The sequence below is a fragment of the Primulina huaijiensis genome, chromosome 1, assembly GCF_012295235.1.
Source record: "Primulina huaijiensis isolate GDHJ02 chromosome 1, ASM1229523v2, whole genome shotgun sequence".
NCBI lineage: Eukaryota > Viridiplantae > Streptophyta > Magnoliopsida > Lamiales > Gesneriaceae > Primulina > Primulina huaijiensis.
In genome coordinates, this window is record NC_133306.1 from 16,192,263 (window position 1) to 16,212,143 (window position 19,881).

The following is a 19,881-nucleotide window of genomic DNA, read 5'->3' on the forward strand; positions in this document are numbered from 1 at the left end:
AAGTCCATGAAAACCATGCAATAGCCATATCCAGACTCTTTATTCCATCAAACAATAAAGAATAAAGATTTGGATACTTAATTTGAAAATTAGTCTTGGATTTCACGGACGAAAACAATAAAAGTATGATATGATCGAAGAATTATTGTAGGAGAATGGAAGGAAATACAAAATCAATGAAAGTCCATTGAAAATTATGTTTCCGCTCTTCAAACTCAGTCTTGGTAAAATTGAGTAAAATAAGTTGAAGCTGCTCAAGTCCGAACGCCCAAATTTGGGTATGTCTAGATACAAAACACAAAGCTTACAAAAGTAAAATATTAAGCATGATTGTCAAAGTGTTATTTTAAAAGAAGAAGAAATAGATTTTTGTTTGGATACAATAGTTCAAAGATACCCTTCTTAAATTTCTTATTCAAGAAAAGGAGAAGCTCTAAATGTTAATTAAGGCTATGTTCTGTTTCAATTTCTAAAAACATATTACCATCTCGCTTTAACTTTCTTTCCTAAAAACTCATTTTCATTTCACTTTTACCCCTTGCCAACATGATCATCATATCCAAAAAACTCTATTCCCATATTCCAACATAACATGCTGGAAAAAGAACCAAGCATGGGCAACGTTTTTCATCATACTAATTCCGTGATGTTTAAATGCCTTTAAAGCTTCAAAAAATTCTTTTACACATCAATATAGCATCCAAAAGTATTATTTATGCATTCAATATAAGAAGTAAAAAAGTCAACGTTAACATATTTGTAAGTTTATCCAAAAAAAAAATTTAGCTTGGGTCGAGTTTATGTAGGTAGGTCAAACTAACAAATCAGTGTATCACTCCAACACTTAGAGATGATTTTTTGAAGACAGACATTGATGTTTTTATGGCAAATTGGCGTAAAAAATGAAAGTAAAAAAAAATTACTTGTTCCAAATTTACAAGAAATTGATCGGATTTTCGATGTCTACCACATGCCGGTGTTTTTGTTGTTCTTTGCACGACAATTGTTTATGTCCTTTCAGAAATCTTAGTATATTTTTATGTTTGAGAAAGAGATTTAACGTAGGATAAATGATAATGGACTTTAGTCTCTCTTCTTTTGAAATTTTGGAGAGAAGAAGATAATCTGATTTGGTTGGAACTAGAAAAAATGTGGTGAGGTAAAACGAGGATATTTTATATAATTTCAAAAACAGATCAAGACATCGTTTAGTCAGTTTAAATGCCTAACTATATTATATATATATATATAATATAATTAATAATATTCACTGTGTGGACATATGTATATATGTATAGTCGTTGCAATATATACATATATAATATAATTAATAATAATGGCAACGGTTGAACCCTCGACTCCATCAATCCACAGCCGATTATCCATGTTTTCTTACAAATTTCCCAACAATTTACACCACAATTACACCTTCGTCTCCAATCGATATCGATACGGAGCTTTTCACGGAATTCCAAGTCGTCTGCTTTACGACACGGTGTCCTTCCGGCTGCAATCTAGGGTTTCCAAGCTTCACCTCTGGAGAGATTGTTTCCTCAAGAACCGTAATAGATGTACCAACATAGACGTCCATAGTTCTCGTGAGCACGACACGGATTCCACAGATCAGTCTGAAGCTAATAGGCCTGAACCGCAGAAAACCCCCCGGCCAGGACGGGACAAAAACAATTGGTGGTGGAAGTCCAAGAGAAACCATAGCAAGTGGAGTTGGAAACCTATTATACAAGCTCAAGAGATTGGTGTTTTACTCGTTCAATTAGGAATTGTCATGTTTGTGATGAGGTTGCTCCGGCCGGGGATTCCGCTCCCGGGATCCGAGCCTCGGCCTCCTACTACTCTTGTCAGCGTCCCTTATAGCGAGTTTCTTAGTAAGATCAACAGTAACCAGGTGCAGAAGGTGGAGGTTGATGGTGTGCATGTGATGTTTAAGTTGAAGACAGAAGCCACGGCTATTGGGGGAGTGGAGAGTGTAGTTGGTGATCTGAATAGTAAGCTTCAGGAGTCGGATTCTTTGTTACGGAGTGTGAATCCCACAAAAAGAATAGTTTACACGACCACAAGACCTAGCGATATCAAAACGCCCTATGAGAAGATGGTGGAGAATGATGTTGAGTTTGGGTCTCCTGATAAGAGGTCTGGTGGATTCTTGAGTTCTGCTTTGGTGAGTTATCATTAATTTTATTTTCCACTGTTGCCAACTTCCCTTTGTTTTGTATTTACTGTTATTTATTTGTTGAATAATCAGGACCATGAACGTGGGATACTTGGTGTTATATTTCTCTGCAAGTGCTTTTGATTGTAAAGTTCATTGATTTTGTGTCTCTGTAGCAATGAATTCATGATGAGTTATCTTGACCAAGGAATGATGTTTATAGTGATTTTGTACTAATTATATAATTGCTAGCTGCTGTTAAGTGTGAACTGTGTTTTTATCACACATCTGTGTCATGGTCAAAGGCCCAAGGTGGTGCACCTGGGTACAAAAATTCCCCGGGCTTAGGAGCTAGGCACTAGCTTGTATGGGATAGGTAAAAAATTGCATATTTTTAAGGAATATCAGAAGTATTTGAGGATAGATCCCCATGCTGTAATCACTCTATTTGAAGTGTTGAAAGTTGTGATTTAGTACTCAGCACAACAAGGTGATTATTTTGCTCTTCGAGCACAGAAAAAATGAATTGAATTCAGTAGACATTTAGCATTTGAAGGAAAATAAGACTAATTTTCTGAAATTTTCGTGAAGAAATATCATTTTCTTTGAAATCCCTAAATGTCATATTACACAGTACCTTTGCAGCTAATTCTTGCTAACTATCTTCGAATTCCAAGTAATTGAATCAAATTATATCTGCAGCTGATAAATTAAAATTTAATTCATTGTAGATGTGATGGCTTTTTTTTAATCAGTTTTGCATGGAATGCAGAAAATCTTTTGATATTGGGTCTGATGAACATAAAATTTCTTGGTGGTTAGCAAATTTGTGTTATATTTGAGAAATTCCACCGTATTATAATTAATTTCAATATAGAGGAAATTAAAAACAAAACAAGGATATGAAGAAAGATTATAAATAAGACGAGGAAAAAATAGTTTAGTTTCTCCTACAACGTATTTTATTGCCTTTTCTGAAACGATTTTTTTATTCCCGAAAAAATTAAGGTTGCATTTGGACAGAAGGATTTGGATTTGAGTAAAGGATGTGAGACAGTGAGAGAATGAATGAATGATAACAAATGATTCCATTTGTGTAAATTTGAAATCCGTTGGATTAGTTAACTAACAATTGAAAACGTAAAGGGATGTATTTCAAATCCGTAGATTTCAAGAGCACTCAAGCAACTGGGATGAATTTGTTATCATGGATTTGAAATCTTTAGCTCTAAATTCATCAATGCAAATGCAACCTAGGGAATTTACACATGCAACAGGCCAGAGGGCCTCCTGCAGATTTCATTGCTGCTGATGTCTGCTTCTAGTTTTATGTTTTCGTTATGGCATTGCTGAAGCATCTCGGACAGTATACCGATGAATCTCACTCCATTGTCTTCTGTGTTATATAGATAGCTTTATTTTACGCCGCAGTGCTTGCTGGTCTTCTTCATCGGTTACCTGTGAGCTTTTTTCAGGTATAACCGTCATGCTTTTATATTTTTTCTAAAAACGAGGTTATGAACATTCTTTCTGTGTGAATCGCAAATATACAGAATACTCCAGGACAACTTAGAAACCGCAAGTCTGCTAATTCAAGGGGCTCCAAAGTGTCTGAACAAGGGGAAACTGTTACATTTGCGGATGTTGCTGGTGTTGACGAGGCGAAGGAGGAGCTAGAAGAGATCGTGGTATGTAAATCGTGCTGAATATTTTGTATTAATTGCTTATTTTAACAATAAAAAATATTGCGTATTGTATCATCTTAATTTGGAGGTATATATTTCATTTTTTTCATCTGCTCACTTGACAGGAATTTCTTAGGAATCCAGACAGGTATGTAAGACTTGGTGCACGCCCTCCGAGAGGTGTTCTCTTGGTGAGTTGTGTTTTACTAATGTATGCTGCAAATAATTATTCTTTTTCTGCCATTTTGTGTTTATATTTATATATTTATTGAAAATCATGGTGGTCGCTCTGTAAGAACTTTTTCTTCATTTTCTTCACATAGAGCATCTCCATACACAAACACATATACTTTGTTATTTAGGATATAGAACACATTAGCCTGGTTATTTGCCATCACTTCTTCAACATTCTTAATTTTATTAGTAGATAAATGGATTTAATCCTGATCTGAGTTATTTCTTATTCCTTTTTATATATAATAGTCAAGGTACAATTGTGTCTGTTACTCTTTGAACTGTGCAAACATGGAATAAAATTCTAAATACTAAATACAGCTCTGGTTATCTAACAGGTTGGTCTCCCGGGAACAGGTAAGACACTTTTAGCGAAAGCAGTTGCTGGAGAAGCTGATGTGCCCTTTATCAGCTGTTCAGCTAGTGAGTTTGTAGAATTGTATGTTGGTATGGGTGCTTCTCGTGTCAGAGACCTCTTTGCTAGAGCAAAGAAGGAGGCTCCATCCATAGTATTCATAGATGAGGTATCCACTCCACCCCTTCTTTTTGCTGGGTATTAATGTTCCAACTCGTAAATCATCCAGATATTTTCACTTAGATACCTATCATTTCCTCAATTTGTAGATAGATGCTGTTGCCAAGAGTCGGGATGGTAGATTCCGCATGGTCAGCAATGATGAGCGTGAACAGACCTTAAATCAGCTGCTAACTGTAAGTTTTTAAAAAGTAGAGTTTTAGTTTAAGGACTTCTTTGCGTTGTCCAAATTCAATAAGCATGCTAGAAGTTCCATGCAGGAAATGGATGGATTTGATAGTAACTCTGCAGTGATTGTTCTTGGAGCAACCAACAGAGCAGATGTTTTAGATCCCGCGCTGCGCAGACCTGGTAGATTTGACCGAGTGGTTATGGTAAGCAGGTTACTCTGGATGTCTTCTGATGTTGTGCAATTTTCCTGTTGCTATTTCAGGTCCTGTTCGATAACTTTTAACTTGCCAGTTCAGGTTTATTTGTATTGTGGGGGTATGAATTTATTAACTTCATTAAGGTAGTATCACACAATCATTGTATATGGGAATGGTATGAATTTTAAAACATTATAAAGTAGGTGATATGCACTGAAATGTCTCGCTCTATTGGATTAAGAGTGTAGAACACTAAATTGATTCGTTATACTGAACCTAGATGACCGAGGAAAACCATTAGTTAAGACTCAAGCTACTTTGTTCTTTGCTAAAATTCGATATAAACAATACTGCTTAAAAGAAACAGAAGGAGGCACACAAACACACATTGTAATAATTTGTGTATATCCCAAACTACAATTAATTCTTGAACATGGAAAGAAACTTAAGGAGATACTCTATGCTCACCTAAGGACACAGTCACATCTTTTTTGTTGTACGTAACGAGTCCTTTAGTTAAACTTCATTTATACTTTGCCATGGGCCTTGATCTTGATGGAGTAAGAGCATGGCACCAATAGTGTTGGTATATGTTTCAGGTATTCCCGGCAAATATTTCTTTCTGTTGAAATAAGATCCATCAGTCTTTCTGGAAAGCATTGATTAATTTATGCTCTGGAAAACCCTTGATGTATCACAGTTGCAAATAAAGTCAGATAGCAACTGACATAATTTCTACAGACTCAACAAATTGTCTTTAAATCTCTAATCAAAACTTTCTTAATTTCTGAAACTAAGAAATTGAATACTATTTTCTAAGACCGTACATTTTTACCAAAAAGTTATGTTTTTGTTATGGTCCCAGAGGTTTAGCCTTCAGGTTAAGTTGCTTTATCACTCCATTGTTCTCATCTGTAGTTGGAATATTTCTTGGTGAACAGGAGTTTATTTGGCTAATCTTTTTAAGAATTAGTTCGTATTTTTTGGCCCTTAGGTTGAAACACCTGATCGGAGTGGAAGAGAAACCATTTTGAAAGTACATGTTTCCAAGAAAGAACTTCCTCTTGGCAAGGATGTTAATTTGGCTGATATTGCTTCCATGACAACCGGTTTTACAGGGTACCCATAGGCATTTTGATGCTAAATGTTCTATTGGTTTTTATAGACTATTTGAAATAATTTTTTCTTTATTTTGTATATTTTGCAGGGCTGACCTGGCAAATTTGGTGAATGAAGCTGCTTTATTGGCTGGAAGGAGCAATAAAATCGTGGTGGAGAAAATTGATTTCATTCAAGCAGTAGAGAGGTCGATAGCGGTAAACTTACTCTGTCCACTGTTTATTTTGAAGGGAGACTTTCCAACTGCTGAATTCCTTGTCACTCTCATTAAAACTTTGCAACTGCCAAACCAAATGTATTACAAGGACATTGTGTATATATATAAAGAAAAAGATAAAAATGGATCTTGTAGCCATGATACCATATTTTTGCCATATTGGCTTTAGCATTGCTGGCTTGGGTTTTGTAGTTTCCTCGAGTCTTTAGGAGGAAGTGTTTCTATGTGACAGGGGATTGAGAAGAAGACAGCCAAGTTGCAGGGCAGTGAGAAAGCTGTTGTTGCTCGGCATGAAGCTGGCCATGCTGTTGTTGGAACTGCAGTCGCAAATCTCCTTCCTGGTCAACCTCGGGTCGAGGTAGGAACACTAAGCTGCTGGCTCTATATTTCGTTTGGTTTATGTTTTACCCTGTCATCCCCTATGTTTGCCCGAGGCCCTGGTGTGGGGTGGAACATTTTAAAAAAAAAATTGTATATTAAAGAAATACTAAAATGACAAGATATTACCTTTTCGAGGAGCAGCATTGATTACCTTTTCGAGGAGCAGCATTGATCTTGTAAGTTCTCTAGTTGGTAAAAACACATATCATACCTGTATAATTTTACACATAAATATTTAAGATTTTATATTCAGTCCCGAACTTAACAAAAAGTACTTGTAATTTTGAGTCGAAGCGTAAATTCTATGCATTTTATGGTATCCACATTAAAACGATATGATTACTACCAAACATAATTCTGATTTTTAACACATCTAGTTTAATTGTTGTCATTGGATTGAAATTCTGAATTAACTTATGATCTTGGAGGTAGAGATTCCTGAACTCCGAGATAATTCCATTGAAGGAAGTTCTTACAGTTACGTAAATATAGATGCCATGAACACACCCTAACTTGAAGGGAAACTTCGTCAATAGTTTGGAAGTGTTCCTCATCTAACTTTATAAAAGATATTCTATCCTTCACATTTTAATTCAATATTAAACACATGTAGTTTTAACGGTTTCCTCAACATACCAACACTGTTACTGTTTATTTTCCTGAAATTTTTTTGATCAGTCATTTCAATGCAAAAGTGATGATTAATCAAGTAGCTGTGATATCTTAAGGATCTATGTATCATTTTGTTGTCATTAGAAGCTGAGCATATTACCTAGATCTGGAGGAGCATTAGGGTTTACCTATACGCCTCCAACAAATGAAGATAGGTATTTGCTCTTCGTTGATGAGTTGCGTGGGCGCCTTGTTACTCTTCTTGGTGGTCGTGCAGCGGAAGAGCTTATCTACTCTGGGCGTGTATCAACAGGTGCACTCGATGATATTCGGCGAGCAACAGATATGGCGTACAAAGCGGTTGCTGAATATGGTCTTAACGAAACTATAGGCCCAATTTCATTGGCAACTCTTTCTGCTGGTGGAATGGAAGAGTCTGGGGGATCACTACCTTGGGGGAGAGATCAAGTACAATGATACATTCTCATGTCTCTTCTTGATTTAACTATTCGATTGTATGCATGTTCAATGGCACCCATATTGACTGTAAGTATTAAATTGATAGGGGCACCTTGTTGATCTTGTTCAAAGAGAGGTTAAAGCCTTACTGCAATCTGCATTGGATGTTGCACTCTCGGTTGTTCGCGCTAATCCTACTGTCTTGGAGGGACTTGGGGCGCACCTGGAAGGTAATACTCTTTCATTTTATTAGTTTCCTGTCCCTTGGTGAGATGTATTTGAATCAAGTCCTGCAAGCCTTAGAACCTTGGAAATCTTTGTCTTGATGAAATTGGAATGATAACCTTGCCGTTGATTTCAGTTTTCAATGGAATAATGAAATGTCGCCAAGCAGATCAGTTTATCTTTTACATGTGTGAGCAAGTAAAAATTAATAGAAAAATATCTTCTGGGAAGAGCACTTGGGTTATAATCGGGCAACCTTTTCTCTTTGTTAGAAAGAAGACTTTCAGCAAGCACTTTTTGTGAGTAAAAAACATGTGTTATTTAATTTTTTGTGATTAAAAAACATGTGGTACTTAAAATTTTCTGACCCGTGAAGTCTAAACAAAGAAACTAGATAGTGCCCGCAAAAAAAAAAGGGCTCGAACTTCTCTTGATCATCTCAACTAATATCTAACGAAAGTACCTATACAAAGCATAATCTTGTATTATAATATTTAAAGCAAAATGAATGCTATTTTTTTATTGCAATAAGTTCACCGTTTGTATGGCTTCAAGTTTAATGTCCCTGGGTGATTTATAGAATGTGTAAGGTTGGAAGTCATATAGAATGTGTAGGTTGGGAGTCAAGTACAATTGATTCCCAATGGACATGAATAGTTTTCTTCTAGAGTGTGTTATTTTTTCCATTACTTCTACCTGGCTTTACTGTTATTTGGACCCCTGAATCAAATCTCCCCAATTCACGTCGGCGACTATTCAAGTCGAGCTTTGTTGGCATACAATCTTTTAGAATTGGGTTTTTGAATGTGAAGAGAAGAAAAAGGCTAAATGTATTGTGATAGTGATCTGACTGCATTTATTCTAGAAAAAGAGAAAGTTGAAGGTGAAGAACTTCAAGAACGGTTGAAATTAGTGGTTGCTCCAGCAGAGCTGACATTCTTCATCAGAGGAAAACAAGGTTCTCTTCTCCCACTGCAAAAAGAGTGTAGATAGCAAATGTTGCTCACTGAAAATTCCGTAACCCTGAAACGAGTTGGATTGAACTCGTCTTTGGTAAATTGTCATGATCGCAGCACATGCATTCATGCCACTGAGGACACCATTGGCAAAAACTGGGCATGGATGGATTACTTACGCGATCATTTTCCATAATACATACACCTCTAATAAGACTATTATTGTTCCACAACAATATCACGTGGCAGGATGCTGGGAAGTCGAGTTCTTGGACATTATGTTTGGAAAGAAAGTGTGTTTACCTAGTAATATTGTCTATAGAAAGAAAGCTCTAGATGTTTTTAAGGGGGGTAAATCAGCACGTGGTCGCAGCTACTGGGAGGGTGTGTCTTGCTGTAGTGGTTAAGTTACACTACACTAAACTGTCAGTATCATATTGTTGTATATGCCAGTTATTATTTATAGAAAGATCCCACACGCCCCATTGTTGTCTGGTCTTGTTTCTTTTTCCATTGTACTTTACATGTTTATACTTGGAGCCAACAGATTTATATATATATATATAGATATATATATATGATCATAATGCGTGGCCCTGTTAAAATCTGCTCCTATGAACGGACAATAATTAATTAAGCATTCTGGAGAATGTTAATCAACCCAACTACCGGTGATCATAGTCGAGATCTCTCGTATTTGTATTTGAATCTCACACTATAAAAACCAGCCTTGAGCGTGTGGACTGGTGATCTGACCAATTGATCCAGAGACGTGGAACACGTAGCGAATCACATTTGTAAAGTGCAATATGGGTGGTAACTGAATTTGTTACGACAACGTGATTGGAGATATTTGCAATCTCCTGTACGAACATCCCATTCGATTCAAGATTGTGCAATATGGGTGGTAACTGAATTTGTTACGACAACGTGATTGGAGATATTTGCAATCTCCTGTACGAACATCCCATTCGATTCAAGATTTTGCTATGTATATGTTACTGTCAACGCAAGACGACAATATCTACCAACTTTGCATAGTTGAAACAAGTTCATTAGTGGTTTATAGTTGTGTCTACACACACGAGCGGGAGAACAAATTGCCTTGAAAACAAAATATTATTGAACTCATCCAAATATTCAGCTACAAACTACTCTATCAAATGGGGGAATTTTTCATTTTGTTCGTCCACAAATCTAAGCCCTTAAATTTCTTGATCTAAATAGCACAAACTTGCCTCCAAGTGCTATGTTAATTAATTGGATGCATAACAAAGTGAAAAACATAAAATCTATTTCAATTGGGAAAGAAGAAAGAAGAAAGAAAAGGTCTGAAGGTGACACAGAAACTCTATATTGATTACCATACATTAACCATTAAAGAGTATTATAAGCATATCATAGTACAACAGTGTCAACAATCAACACCTAAAGAATTTTGAGGTATTAAGTAAAAAATTACTCAGACCAAAACGGGCAGAAATATCATTACAAAACACATGTAGGTAGCAGCAACATTACTCTGTTGAATAAGAACTCCCCTTCCAGTCTGGTTCATGCTGAACACAAAAATAAAAAGTTAAGACTCGAAAAATTTTGGTCCCAATAAACTCCTACTTTGTCATAGTGAAACATGACAAATATTAAAATTTAACCAAATTTAGAGACGAGGGCATAACAACAGATGTGCTCACACAGATTAGAGCTGGGCTGCTTGCCGGCCAATCAGTTAAAGCTTTGGCTCGAGCTAGATTTTGAACACAAGTAGCTGGGACATTTGTTAGAGAAAAGCTTGCTTACTTTTTACTCCGGCTCCAGTAATGATCGGGCTACATATTTCACTTGGCATGTTACCCTTACTTCCAAAATTTACGTATTGAACAGCTTGTTTTATTGTAAAATGTCGTATTTTGCCTTGTCAAACTTCTTGCTTTATTATTAATACATGAGATTGAACTCGGCTTGAATTTTGGCTTCTGCTGTGTCATCTTAAGCTCCACATTGAAATGTAATCTTTAACAAATTTACAGTGTGCAGAATAATCTTGGAGTCATTAGCATACTCTGCTAGTTCTAACTTCTAACCATATTTGGAATCAAATAATATGTTTTCAATGAGTCAAATTCGAAATCAAAATTTGGATTTTGAGATTAGATAACTCAGAAAACAAAAGACAAGTTACCTTCACCGGCATCTTCAAACTCATCTTCATCCTCACTATCACTGAATCCATACCTCTCGTTCAAGAACTCGACAGCCCCTTTAGTAAGAACCAGAGTCTCAGCATCCAAAATGTCGAACAAATTCAGGGTCCTAGGCGTCAGTATTTTCAAGGTCCCGATATTTCTACTCGACAATATCACGTTGTCCGAAAGTTGCGTCATTAAAAACAAAGACTTCTTCTTGGGGTCAAGCCCCAGTCTCTTCAGCATTTCGACAAACGCCTTCGTTTTGGGCTTGTCGAATTTATCGTCAAAATCCTCAACCACGACGGTACTTTCATATGCACTGGAAATGGCTGTGGAGATGGCCAATCTCTTTTCCTTCTTGTTGATCTTGACGGACCAGTCTTTGGGTTTGGGACCAAAAATAACACCACCACCAGGGCGGAGAGGAGTGCGGATAGACCCACGGCGAGCGCGGCCAGTTTTCTTCTGAGGATAAGGTTTAATGCCGCCACCTCGAACCTCGGCTCGAGTGAGGGTGGAGGCGGTTCCTCGACGGCTGTTGGTGAGGTCAGTGGTGAGGCCACGGTGGACGACTGCACGAGCCGTATCTGGAGGGGCGGATTTCAAGTTGAGGCTGGCTAAGCCGACCTGAGCTCCTTCGAAAGAGAGGACAGGAAGAGTGGCCAGCTGAGCACGGGTGGCGGTCGCCCGGAGTCTGAGGGCGGGTTCGGCTTTGAGGAACTGGAGCTTCGTGGAACAGTTGTTGGAAGTGTGCAAGAAAATTGAGGAAGAGAAGAAGGAGATTGGTGAAGGTGATGCTGCCATTTTCATCATCTTCGGTATCTTATCCTTTGGAAGGGGATCACAGGTATACTGTCACATACCCAAAGGGGATCACAGGTATACTCACATACCCAAATTCGGGAAATGAGGAAAAACGGAGGGTTGTACATATTTATTTAATAAAAAGGAGTGGGGAGGAATTTACTTTTTTATCCTCTATTTAAATTCTAATTTTTTTTAATTAGTAGTGGGTCGAGACTTGATATTTTGGGTTGAGTCTCGTCCCAATTTTTTATTATAACACAAAACAAATTTTTTTTTTACAGACTTATCCCTCTCTTCGTCGCGACCCACTCTTTCTCACCTCAACCCAAGATTTGTTTTCCTCATCTGCTGCTGCACACTCAAACCATCTTCCATCTTGCATCATTGTTCTGGTTTTTTCCTAAGAATTAACGATGAGTCTAGAAAATATTCATCTGCAAGAAATCCAACGAGAAATTTTAGGCATTATTGTTGTTGTTGTATTTGGGATAAATTATGGTCGTTGGATTAAAACATTTATATGATAGTTGGATTAAAACATTTATATGATACTTTATATTGATTTTTAGTTAATTTATGTGATATTTTTTTACTACATTCGATCTAATAATGATCTCATACAAAAAATATATTTAGAGAATGATTCATCAATTAATCAATTATATAAAATTGGGTTGAGCGGGTCGCGCCACACAATATACTCAATTTTTTGGTAGAGTAGTTTAATTTGAGTCGAGTCTTACATGTTATGAGTTTTTTACGTTCTATTATTATGAAATTTGTTAAATATTTTATTGGAATTAAAAAATTTGTTAAGAATTTTAGTCGAGCATAAATTCAACCCGATAAGAGATACATTCGTCTAATATTGTTATATTTTTTTAACCAACACACTTAAATTATAATACATAACTCATATTAAAATGTTTACACAATTAAATTTTTTTTATATATTTACATTCTAATCATGTATAGAATGACTTATGTATTATGAAATGATCAAAATTCAAAATCTCTCTACCACTCGACCCAAACTCGTCCTAAACTCGACCCAAACCCTAAACCCTAAACAAAACCCTAAATCAAACCCCAAACACCACCACTCGACCCACTCGACCCAACAATTTACCACCCACTCGACCCAAACTTAAAATTTAAAGCACAATCTTGTCCACTCCACCCACTCACCACCCCCTCGACCCAAAATTAAAAATTCAACTCAAACACATTACATATTAATAAAATCACACTCCACTATCCAGACCTAGCACATACGATCATACTCGACTCACACTCCATCCACCTTCTCGACCCACACAATAATAAACATGTTCCTCGACTGTAAATACTCACACTAACTCCACTCACAAAAATTCAAAAAAAAAAAAAGAGAACTAAACTGAAACAAATATAGCAATACAGAGCATTCGAGTATATACTAACTTCTCTACAAATCTTCAAATTTTCAAATGATTTTTGATTATTTTGTCGTGAAGAACACAGAAATAACGGGAATAAATGAAAACTCAAATCGAGGAGGGATATATCAATTAAAAAAAATATTTTTAAAAAAAGTAAAATCTAACTAACTAATTAATTACCTAATAAATTAAATCACCTAACTAACAGCAGTCAACTCTCTTTTTTCGATTTAAAAAAGTCAAAATCCCTTTTATTTAATTAAATTTAAAATGAGTCGTATATTTTTTATTGTCCCACCCCAAATTCTTGTACCAGCGGCAGTATTTGTCTGGCAAATAAATTTTTAACTTTTTGTAAATATATATAAATTTTTTTAAGTATTTTATATTTTTGATATATCAGAATTAAAAGATTATATTTATCTAATATAGCATAGAACCAGAAAATTTATAAATACGAGTAACCTTTAGTTGACATAATAACATAAAATACATTATATACAACACATAAAATATTAAAAAAAAATCTCTTTCTGATAATTTTTAAAAAATCGATAGTTATTTTCGAGAGTTTAAAATGTACACATGATCGAAATATTTTAGTAATATTTCGAAAACAACAAAAGGAACAAAAGCACTGTTCATGCGCTTTGTTCGTGGCTCCTAGATCGAATCAGATATCTCGTTTATCTTTACTTGTACTAAAAAAATGCACACAATTTACTATCTCGTTTATCTTTACTTCGCTTTACTTGATCGACACCCAATTCAAATTCGATAAGCGACTTTCATACTATTAAAAGGACTTATTTAGTGGGTTTGTTTTATTAATATGTTAACTATTGGGTCATACATAATTTAAGAACAAACAAATGATGTCGCATTGACTCATTGGATCAAAATGCATCTACGGCTCTGCATAGCCATTCTTCTCTAACCCATTCTCATTTTAACTATTGGGTCATGAATAATTTAAGAACAAACAAATGGTCTCGTAGACATTGACTCATTTGACCAAAATGCCTCAATATATCCATTCTTCTTTAAGCCACTCTCATTTTTCACAGTCAGCTCTCTTCACAGGAAATTAAAAAGTTCCTTTCTGCTACAAGTAATCCTCAATTCAAAATTTCTTCACTTCCGCTTTCCTCACCTAATTCTTTTCCTACAAAATATCATGACAGAATGCTACTATTTCTAAATCCCAAATTCCTAACTTTAAAGCACAAATTTCGGAATCTTCTCTAGCATTTTTCTCATCCTCCTAGTTCTCACTCCCTGTCGGCAACCACAACAACATGCCGCCATCCACTTTTCTGCTCGTAAGGGAAGTCGCCAGCGACCCAGTTACTCTTGTCTCAGGTCAAGTGTTCGTGACCCAAGGATGCTTTAGCCCTGTGGCCCAATTTTTTTTTAAAAAAAATGNTCAGTTACCGGTGAATTCAGTTGTTTCACCCAGTATACTGTGGCAGTAGTCTGATCAGACATACATTATTAAGTCCGGTCGCCAGTTACCGGCCCGGTCGCCAGTTACCGGTCAGTTCAGTTCAGGGNGATATTAGTTCGGGTAGATCAATTTAAAATATTAAAAGATTCTAGAGCTTAAAATTTCAGTCCGGGCAGAGCCATATTTCTGGCTTCGTCACTGTTAACGCATGACTCGTTCATCCAGACTATTCTACTCGCACACTGCCCAATTTCTCTATGTTCATCCCAATAAGCCGATGCCTCCCCTGATATTGTTAGGGTAGATGCCCAGCAAGCCAACTTGGAGCTCGGACTTTTNATTGTAGGCACTGATGATGTCGGGACCGAGGGCGGGGATCAGTGAGCCAGCTCGAGTCGGCAGTAGTGGGACCCGAGGACCTCATTTTCAGCATTTATTATTTTTATTGCTCAAACATTTTTATCTACCGTTGGATAAATTTTTTTACAGTTATTTTTACAACATTAATTTCTTCCGCTGCTATTTTNTTTTGACCCGGGACAATGTAGGGGTTATACGTACTAGCATGCATTTTGATTCGTTTACCGACTCCATCGAGGGTCATCAGGTGGCGAGGTTGGGTGTAGTTTCGAAATACGTAGGAGCAAATGCATTGTAGTCGGAGATTCACCATTCGTCTACGGGTGAAGATATCCTATGTGATCTGATGAGTTAATAGTGCAAGGAGTCTCTGGTCAGAGCAAGAAACGTGCTTTAGGAAAATGTGTTTTCCTCGTTGCACATATCATGCCACTATTAGTACTCAAAGATAAATCGCATCGTTATCGAATTCATATGCAACTCTCGATATACCAGTGGTTGCAGATTCGATCGGGATATATGTGTTGAAGGGACCGTACTGTACGCTAACCATGACTAAAGGTTCTTACAGGCACTATCAGTGATACCTAAGGAATCATGAGGCGATGCTACTAGACGCTCTTACCATGATCCGATAGGTGTAATCAGAAATGAGTTCTGACATTCTTGATCAAGGTGTTGATGAAAAGAATGGGGCTAACTAGGGTAAACACGAATAAGAATAAATGCTATTCTGAATCACATGGAGATGTGAACTCACAGTTAGCTGTATCCCTGAACTATTGAGGGCCACACAAGTATCGGATTCTGTGTTCCCGTTGAGATAGTCAAATTTCAAGGGGTTGGAATTTGACGACTATAGTTTGATGGAGATCAAACAGGAAGCTTATAAAGGAGTTTATGAGCTTATTTCATAGGATGGAAGAAATGGAAGTTAGCATGACTGCTAAATAAGGAATGAGAGTGGAACTGCCTGTTTTGTGAAGGAGTTCACTAAAACTGGCAGCGACCCAATATGGTAAATGAAAATTTTGATATTGGAAATTTTTAATTTTCATTATATGAACAAAATTTGTATCATTGGTACATCGGCGCTCTCGGATCTTCGATCGAGGTTATAATCAGTTCGGAATCTTTTATTTAGTGAATTGAGAATTTACTGATTAAATGATTGTAATAATAGTATTGACTACTAACATGTACAAATTTCCATACATATTCTAGAGGAGTCTAGAATTAAATTAATATATGAGTTAATTATATAAATTAAATAATGTTTGTTTAATTTAATTAATAAATATATATACATTTTATATGGTGATATAAAATATATGTATATATGGTATTAATATATCATGTATTATCAAAAGTTGATAAATTTGTTATATATATTAATAATATGAGAATTTAATTATAATGAAAATATAGAGTTCTTGTGGGAGAGAGACTCCTAACTAGATTAGGAGTCTCGCTCTATAAATACACCATAAGAGAATATAATTCAAGAGAGATTATTTCCATAAAAAATTCACAAAAAATTTCCTTCTCCAATTGCAAAGTCACGGCCAAGCTTGAATTGGAAGAAAATCAAGTCATGTAATTCTTGGATTAGTGACTATTAATTTCCATAATAATTGTTTAAGAATCAATTAAGATTCTAAGCAAAATCTTCCCATCTTTTTGATGGAAAACTCTCGGCCAAGATATACAAATGGTTGGGAAAAATTCGGCCATCATGCTTCCTTCCACTGCCGCGCCGCCGTCGCTGCACCGTCATCGGATTTTGAAAATTCGGAGGCTACAGTCTCAACACATAAATCGTTTGGATTTTCTAGTGCAAACCAAGCGAGGAAGACAGTCTTCGATCATGGACCTAATTAGGCGATCAAAGAAGAAGAGCCGTTTGCAGAGATATACAAGAAGGGCTATATCCGTCTAAACACCGGAATAGTTAGGACTCCAGCGTTAAGAACGCAAATGTATAATTCTAAACGTCCTATGAATGGTTTTAAACACACAACGCCTAAGAAAAAAATTTTAAACTTCCGCTGCGTCTTGGGTACGAGAATACTATGTCCCAACAGTGGTATCAGAGATAGGTTTTTCTCAATCGTGTGTTATAAATTAAATTGTGTTGAGTTTATAATTTCTAACCGCGTAAGAATTTTTGAGAAAAACGCCCTCAAAATTATTTTTCAAAAACATATTTTTTTAAAAAAAATTTATTTTTTTCGGTGCGCGCAACGGCCGCGCGGCAGGCGCACAGCGCGCGCGCACGGCCTGCGCGCCTGTGCTCGCGGCGTGCGCACAACCGCGCCCGATTGGATCGGGTAACGGGCAGGTGCCCGGGAACGTCTTGGGTACCGCGCTGGGTCGTGGGCTTGAATTGTTCGGGCCTTGGGGACTATTTTCTGATTTTTCAAAATTTTGGGTTAAAATGATATTTTTGATATATGGACGATTTTACCCCTGCAATAATTTTTAAAAACATCAATTTCTTACAAAATAAATAATTGAAATATGATTTTAATTATTTATGGTAAAAGGTATTTTAAAAGAAATTTAATTATTTGAAATTAAATAAAAGTGTTTATTTAATTTGATAATTATGGCGGTTAGTGATAATTTACGAGATACACGATTTAATTTTAATATGCGATATTCTCGAATTTATATAATATATGGTATTATATGTTAAAAAGATGATCGAGAGCCATGACCAATGTGCTAGGTGTATTTTAGGATATTTTACGTGTTTTAATTTTGATTATTTGATAATTAAAAGTGGACCTGGTTTATGGTCCGTTCTCACCCCCAAAATTTTTATCTCAATGTGCCATGGATATTTTATGTAAATTTTAGAATTGGTGGGAGATCAAGATTTGAAGACGGTGGGCCCGATCCTCGGAATGAGTTTTAAAGATCAAAGACATGTAAAATATATGAAGTTTATGTAATATTGCATTTGCATCCCTGTATTTACCTAGGTTATGGACATCGATCCGTATGTGGCTCATACGGATCAATTAGCTCTCGGTTATCGATCATCCTTTATTATTTATGATGTATGTGACATATTATAAATAATCAGTATGTGTGTTATTATTAATATAATAACAAGAGTTGCATGAATCTGGCAATCATACAAACAATCATGGCACGAGTTTTAAAATTAATGATGAGACAAATTTTTAAAAATTAAAATCCCTCATTTTGGATGAGATCTAAAATTTAAATCAAACCCATCAAAAGGATAATTAAAAGAAAGTTTAATAATTCATTGCCTTCCATCAACGATGGTTGTATGATGAACGCTACCCGCGGTCAGTGTCTGGCTCATATTATTGGGGAGGCCTGGACGCTGGAAAGATGTGACTTCCACTGACATATTTGATGTGAACTACGTGGAAGTCCCATGACTTCGGCTCATATTATTGGGGGATCTCATGACGACCGTCCACTAAGGTTCAACATTGATGGGTCGGGCTCGACACATGAAGAGAAATGGATCATATTATTGAACTCTCCTCAAACATGAGGCAAAATTACGTAAGGTTTGCAAAGAGTTGCAATTGGGCTCTACCTTTTGGAAGTTATGATTGGCTGATATTATTCGAGATCATGATTTCGCAATTGGACCTTGCGTACTCACTAAGGATATTCGATTTCCCATTTTTCATCAGATGGTGGTGAAAATATCAAAATAGTGGGAGACAATTCGTAAAAACAAAAGCCCATATTTTACGTCTTACAAAATATTTTAAAATAGTCAGTAACTTTTATTCTGTTTCCATATCAATATATTTATGATTTCGTCACATAATCCATTTCAATTATTAAAACAATCTAACAGAACACTAATTTTCAAGATTGGCTGGGAAAATTGTTCCGAATTCGGAGAAAATAACATACACATTAATGTCAGTCTTGCTGAACTGACAAAGCATGCAAGATGGTGGGACCATAGTACGCAAGCAGAAGTGTAATATACTCGCTTCTATGTCAAATGAACTGTAGAGATAGTTTGAGGAAATGTTGAATGCTGTTGACATTCGAATACACATACAAGAATTGCATAGTGCGTAAAACTTGCACAATGATGCACACCACTTTCAAGGAACACATGACTGCACGCATGCAAGATGGGGCTCTCGCCCATGAGCATGGTGTAAGTATAATTGGGTCTATTGAGAAGGTGGTGGGCCTAGAATTTGACGAAGTCCGATAATTCAGAACATGTTTGCTTCAATGCAAGAAGTCTGGACATAAGAAATTACTAGGCCATAAATGTTTTGGCAATGATAAGTGAATATCCAAGTAAACACGATTTCCAAAACAAACAAAAAAAAAAACAAGATAGTCTAAATAAAGCACATTTGTGGTACGTTAGGTGATATAGGTGGATTTTACGTGTTTTTCATATTATGTGATGGCTCATTGTGTTGCACATATCGCTTAGATTGCATGCATTTTGTGACATTTTGGCATATATTATGTTTTTTTGTTGCTCATATATCTCGTGGGTGAAAATGCAGGAAATTCGTGAATAAACTTAAGAAAAGGGGTTGATTTGCGAGAGACCTCCGCCCGGGCCAACACTTTGATCCGCCCGGGCGCCTGCAAGGTGTGGAAAAAAGGGAAATTTGCGAAAGCCATCGTCCCGGGCGCGTTTGATTTTTTTGGAAAGATTTGATGG

At 36.3% G+C, this 19,881-nt stretch overlaps 2 protein-coding genes across 2 annotated transcripts; one reads left to right on the forward strand and one right to left on the reverse strand.

The window, feature by feature from the left end:
* Positions 1-1,313: 1,313 nt before the first annotated feature.
* Positions 1,314-9,454, forward strand: LOC140981768 (ATP-dependent zinc metalloprotease FTSH 9, chloroplastic-like). The gene is made up of 13 exons (XM_073448228.1): positions 1,314-2,179; positions 3,580-3,645; positions 3,724-3,858; positions 3,981-4,046; positions 4,428-4,613; positions 4,714-4,800; positions 4,885-4,998; positions 5,987-6,111; positions 6,200-6,308; positions 6,561-6,686; positions 7,466-7,789; positions 7,887-8,010; positions 8,871-9,454. Exons 1-13 carry the CDS (start codon positions 1,337-1,339, stop codon positions 8,996-8,998), a joined length of 2,433 nt encoding a protein of 810 aa, XP_073304329.1. The 5' UTR covers positions 1,314-1,336; the 3' UTR covers positions 8,999-9,454.
* An 845-nt stretch (positions 9,455-10,299) lies between these two features.
* On the reverse strand, positions 10,300-12,027 carry LOC140981776 (large ribosomal subunit protein uL4c). The gene is made up of 2 exons (XM_073448242.1): positions 11,144-12,027; positions 10,300-10,520 (listed from the first exon to the last, which is right to left on the reverse strand). Exons 1-2 carry the CDS (start codon positions 11,961-11,963, stop codon positions 10,516-10,518), a joined length of 825 nt encoding a protein of 274 aa, XP_073304343.1. The 5' UTR covers positions 11,964-12,027; the 3' UTR covers positions 10,300-10,515.
* Positions 12,028-19,881: the final 7,854 nt, after the last annotated feature.

Excerpts from the sequence above, each read along its gene's own strand:
- LOC140981768 (XM_073448228.1), top strand. The coding sequence starts at position 1,337 with ATGGCAACGGTTGAACCCTCGACTCCATCAATCCACAGCCGATTATCC. Across the intron at positions 4,999-5,986 it reads GATTTGACCGAGTGGTTATG|GTTGAAACACCTGATCGGAG; the intron begins GTAAGCAGGTTA and ends TTTGGCCCTTAG. Across the intron at positions 6,112-6,199 it reads ATGACAACCGGTTTTACAGG|GGCTGACCTGGCAAATTTGG; the intron begins GTACCCATAGGC and ends TATATTTTGCAG.
- LOC140981776 (XM_073448242.1), bottom strand. The coding sequence starts at position 11,963 with ATGATGAAAATGGCAGCATCACCTTCACCAATCTCCTTCTTCTCTTCC.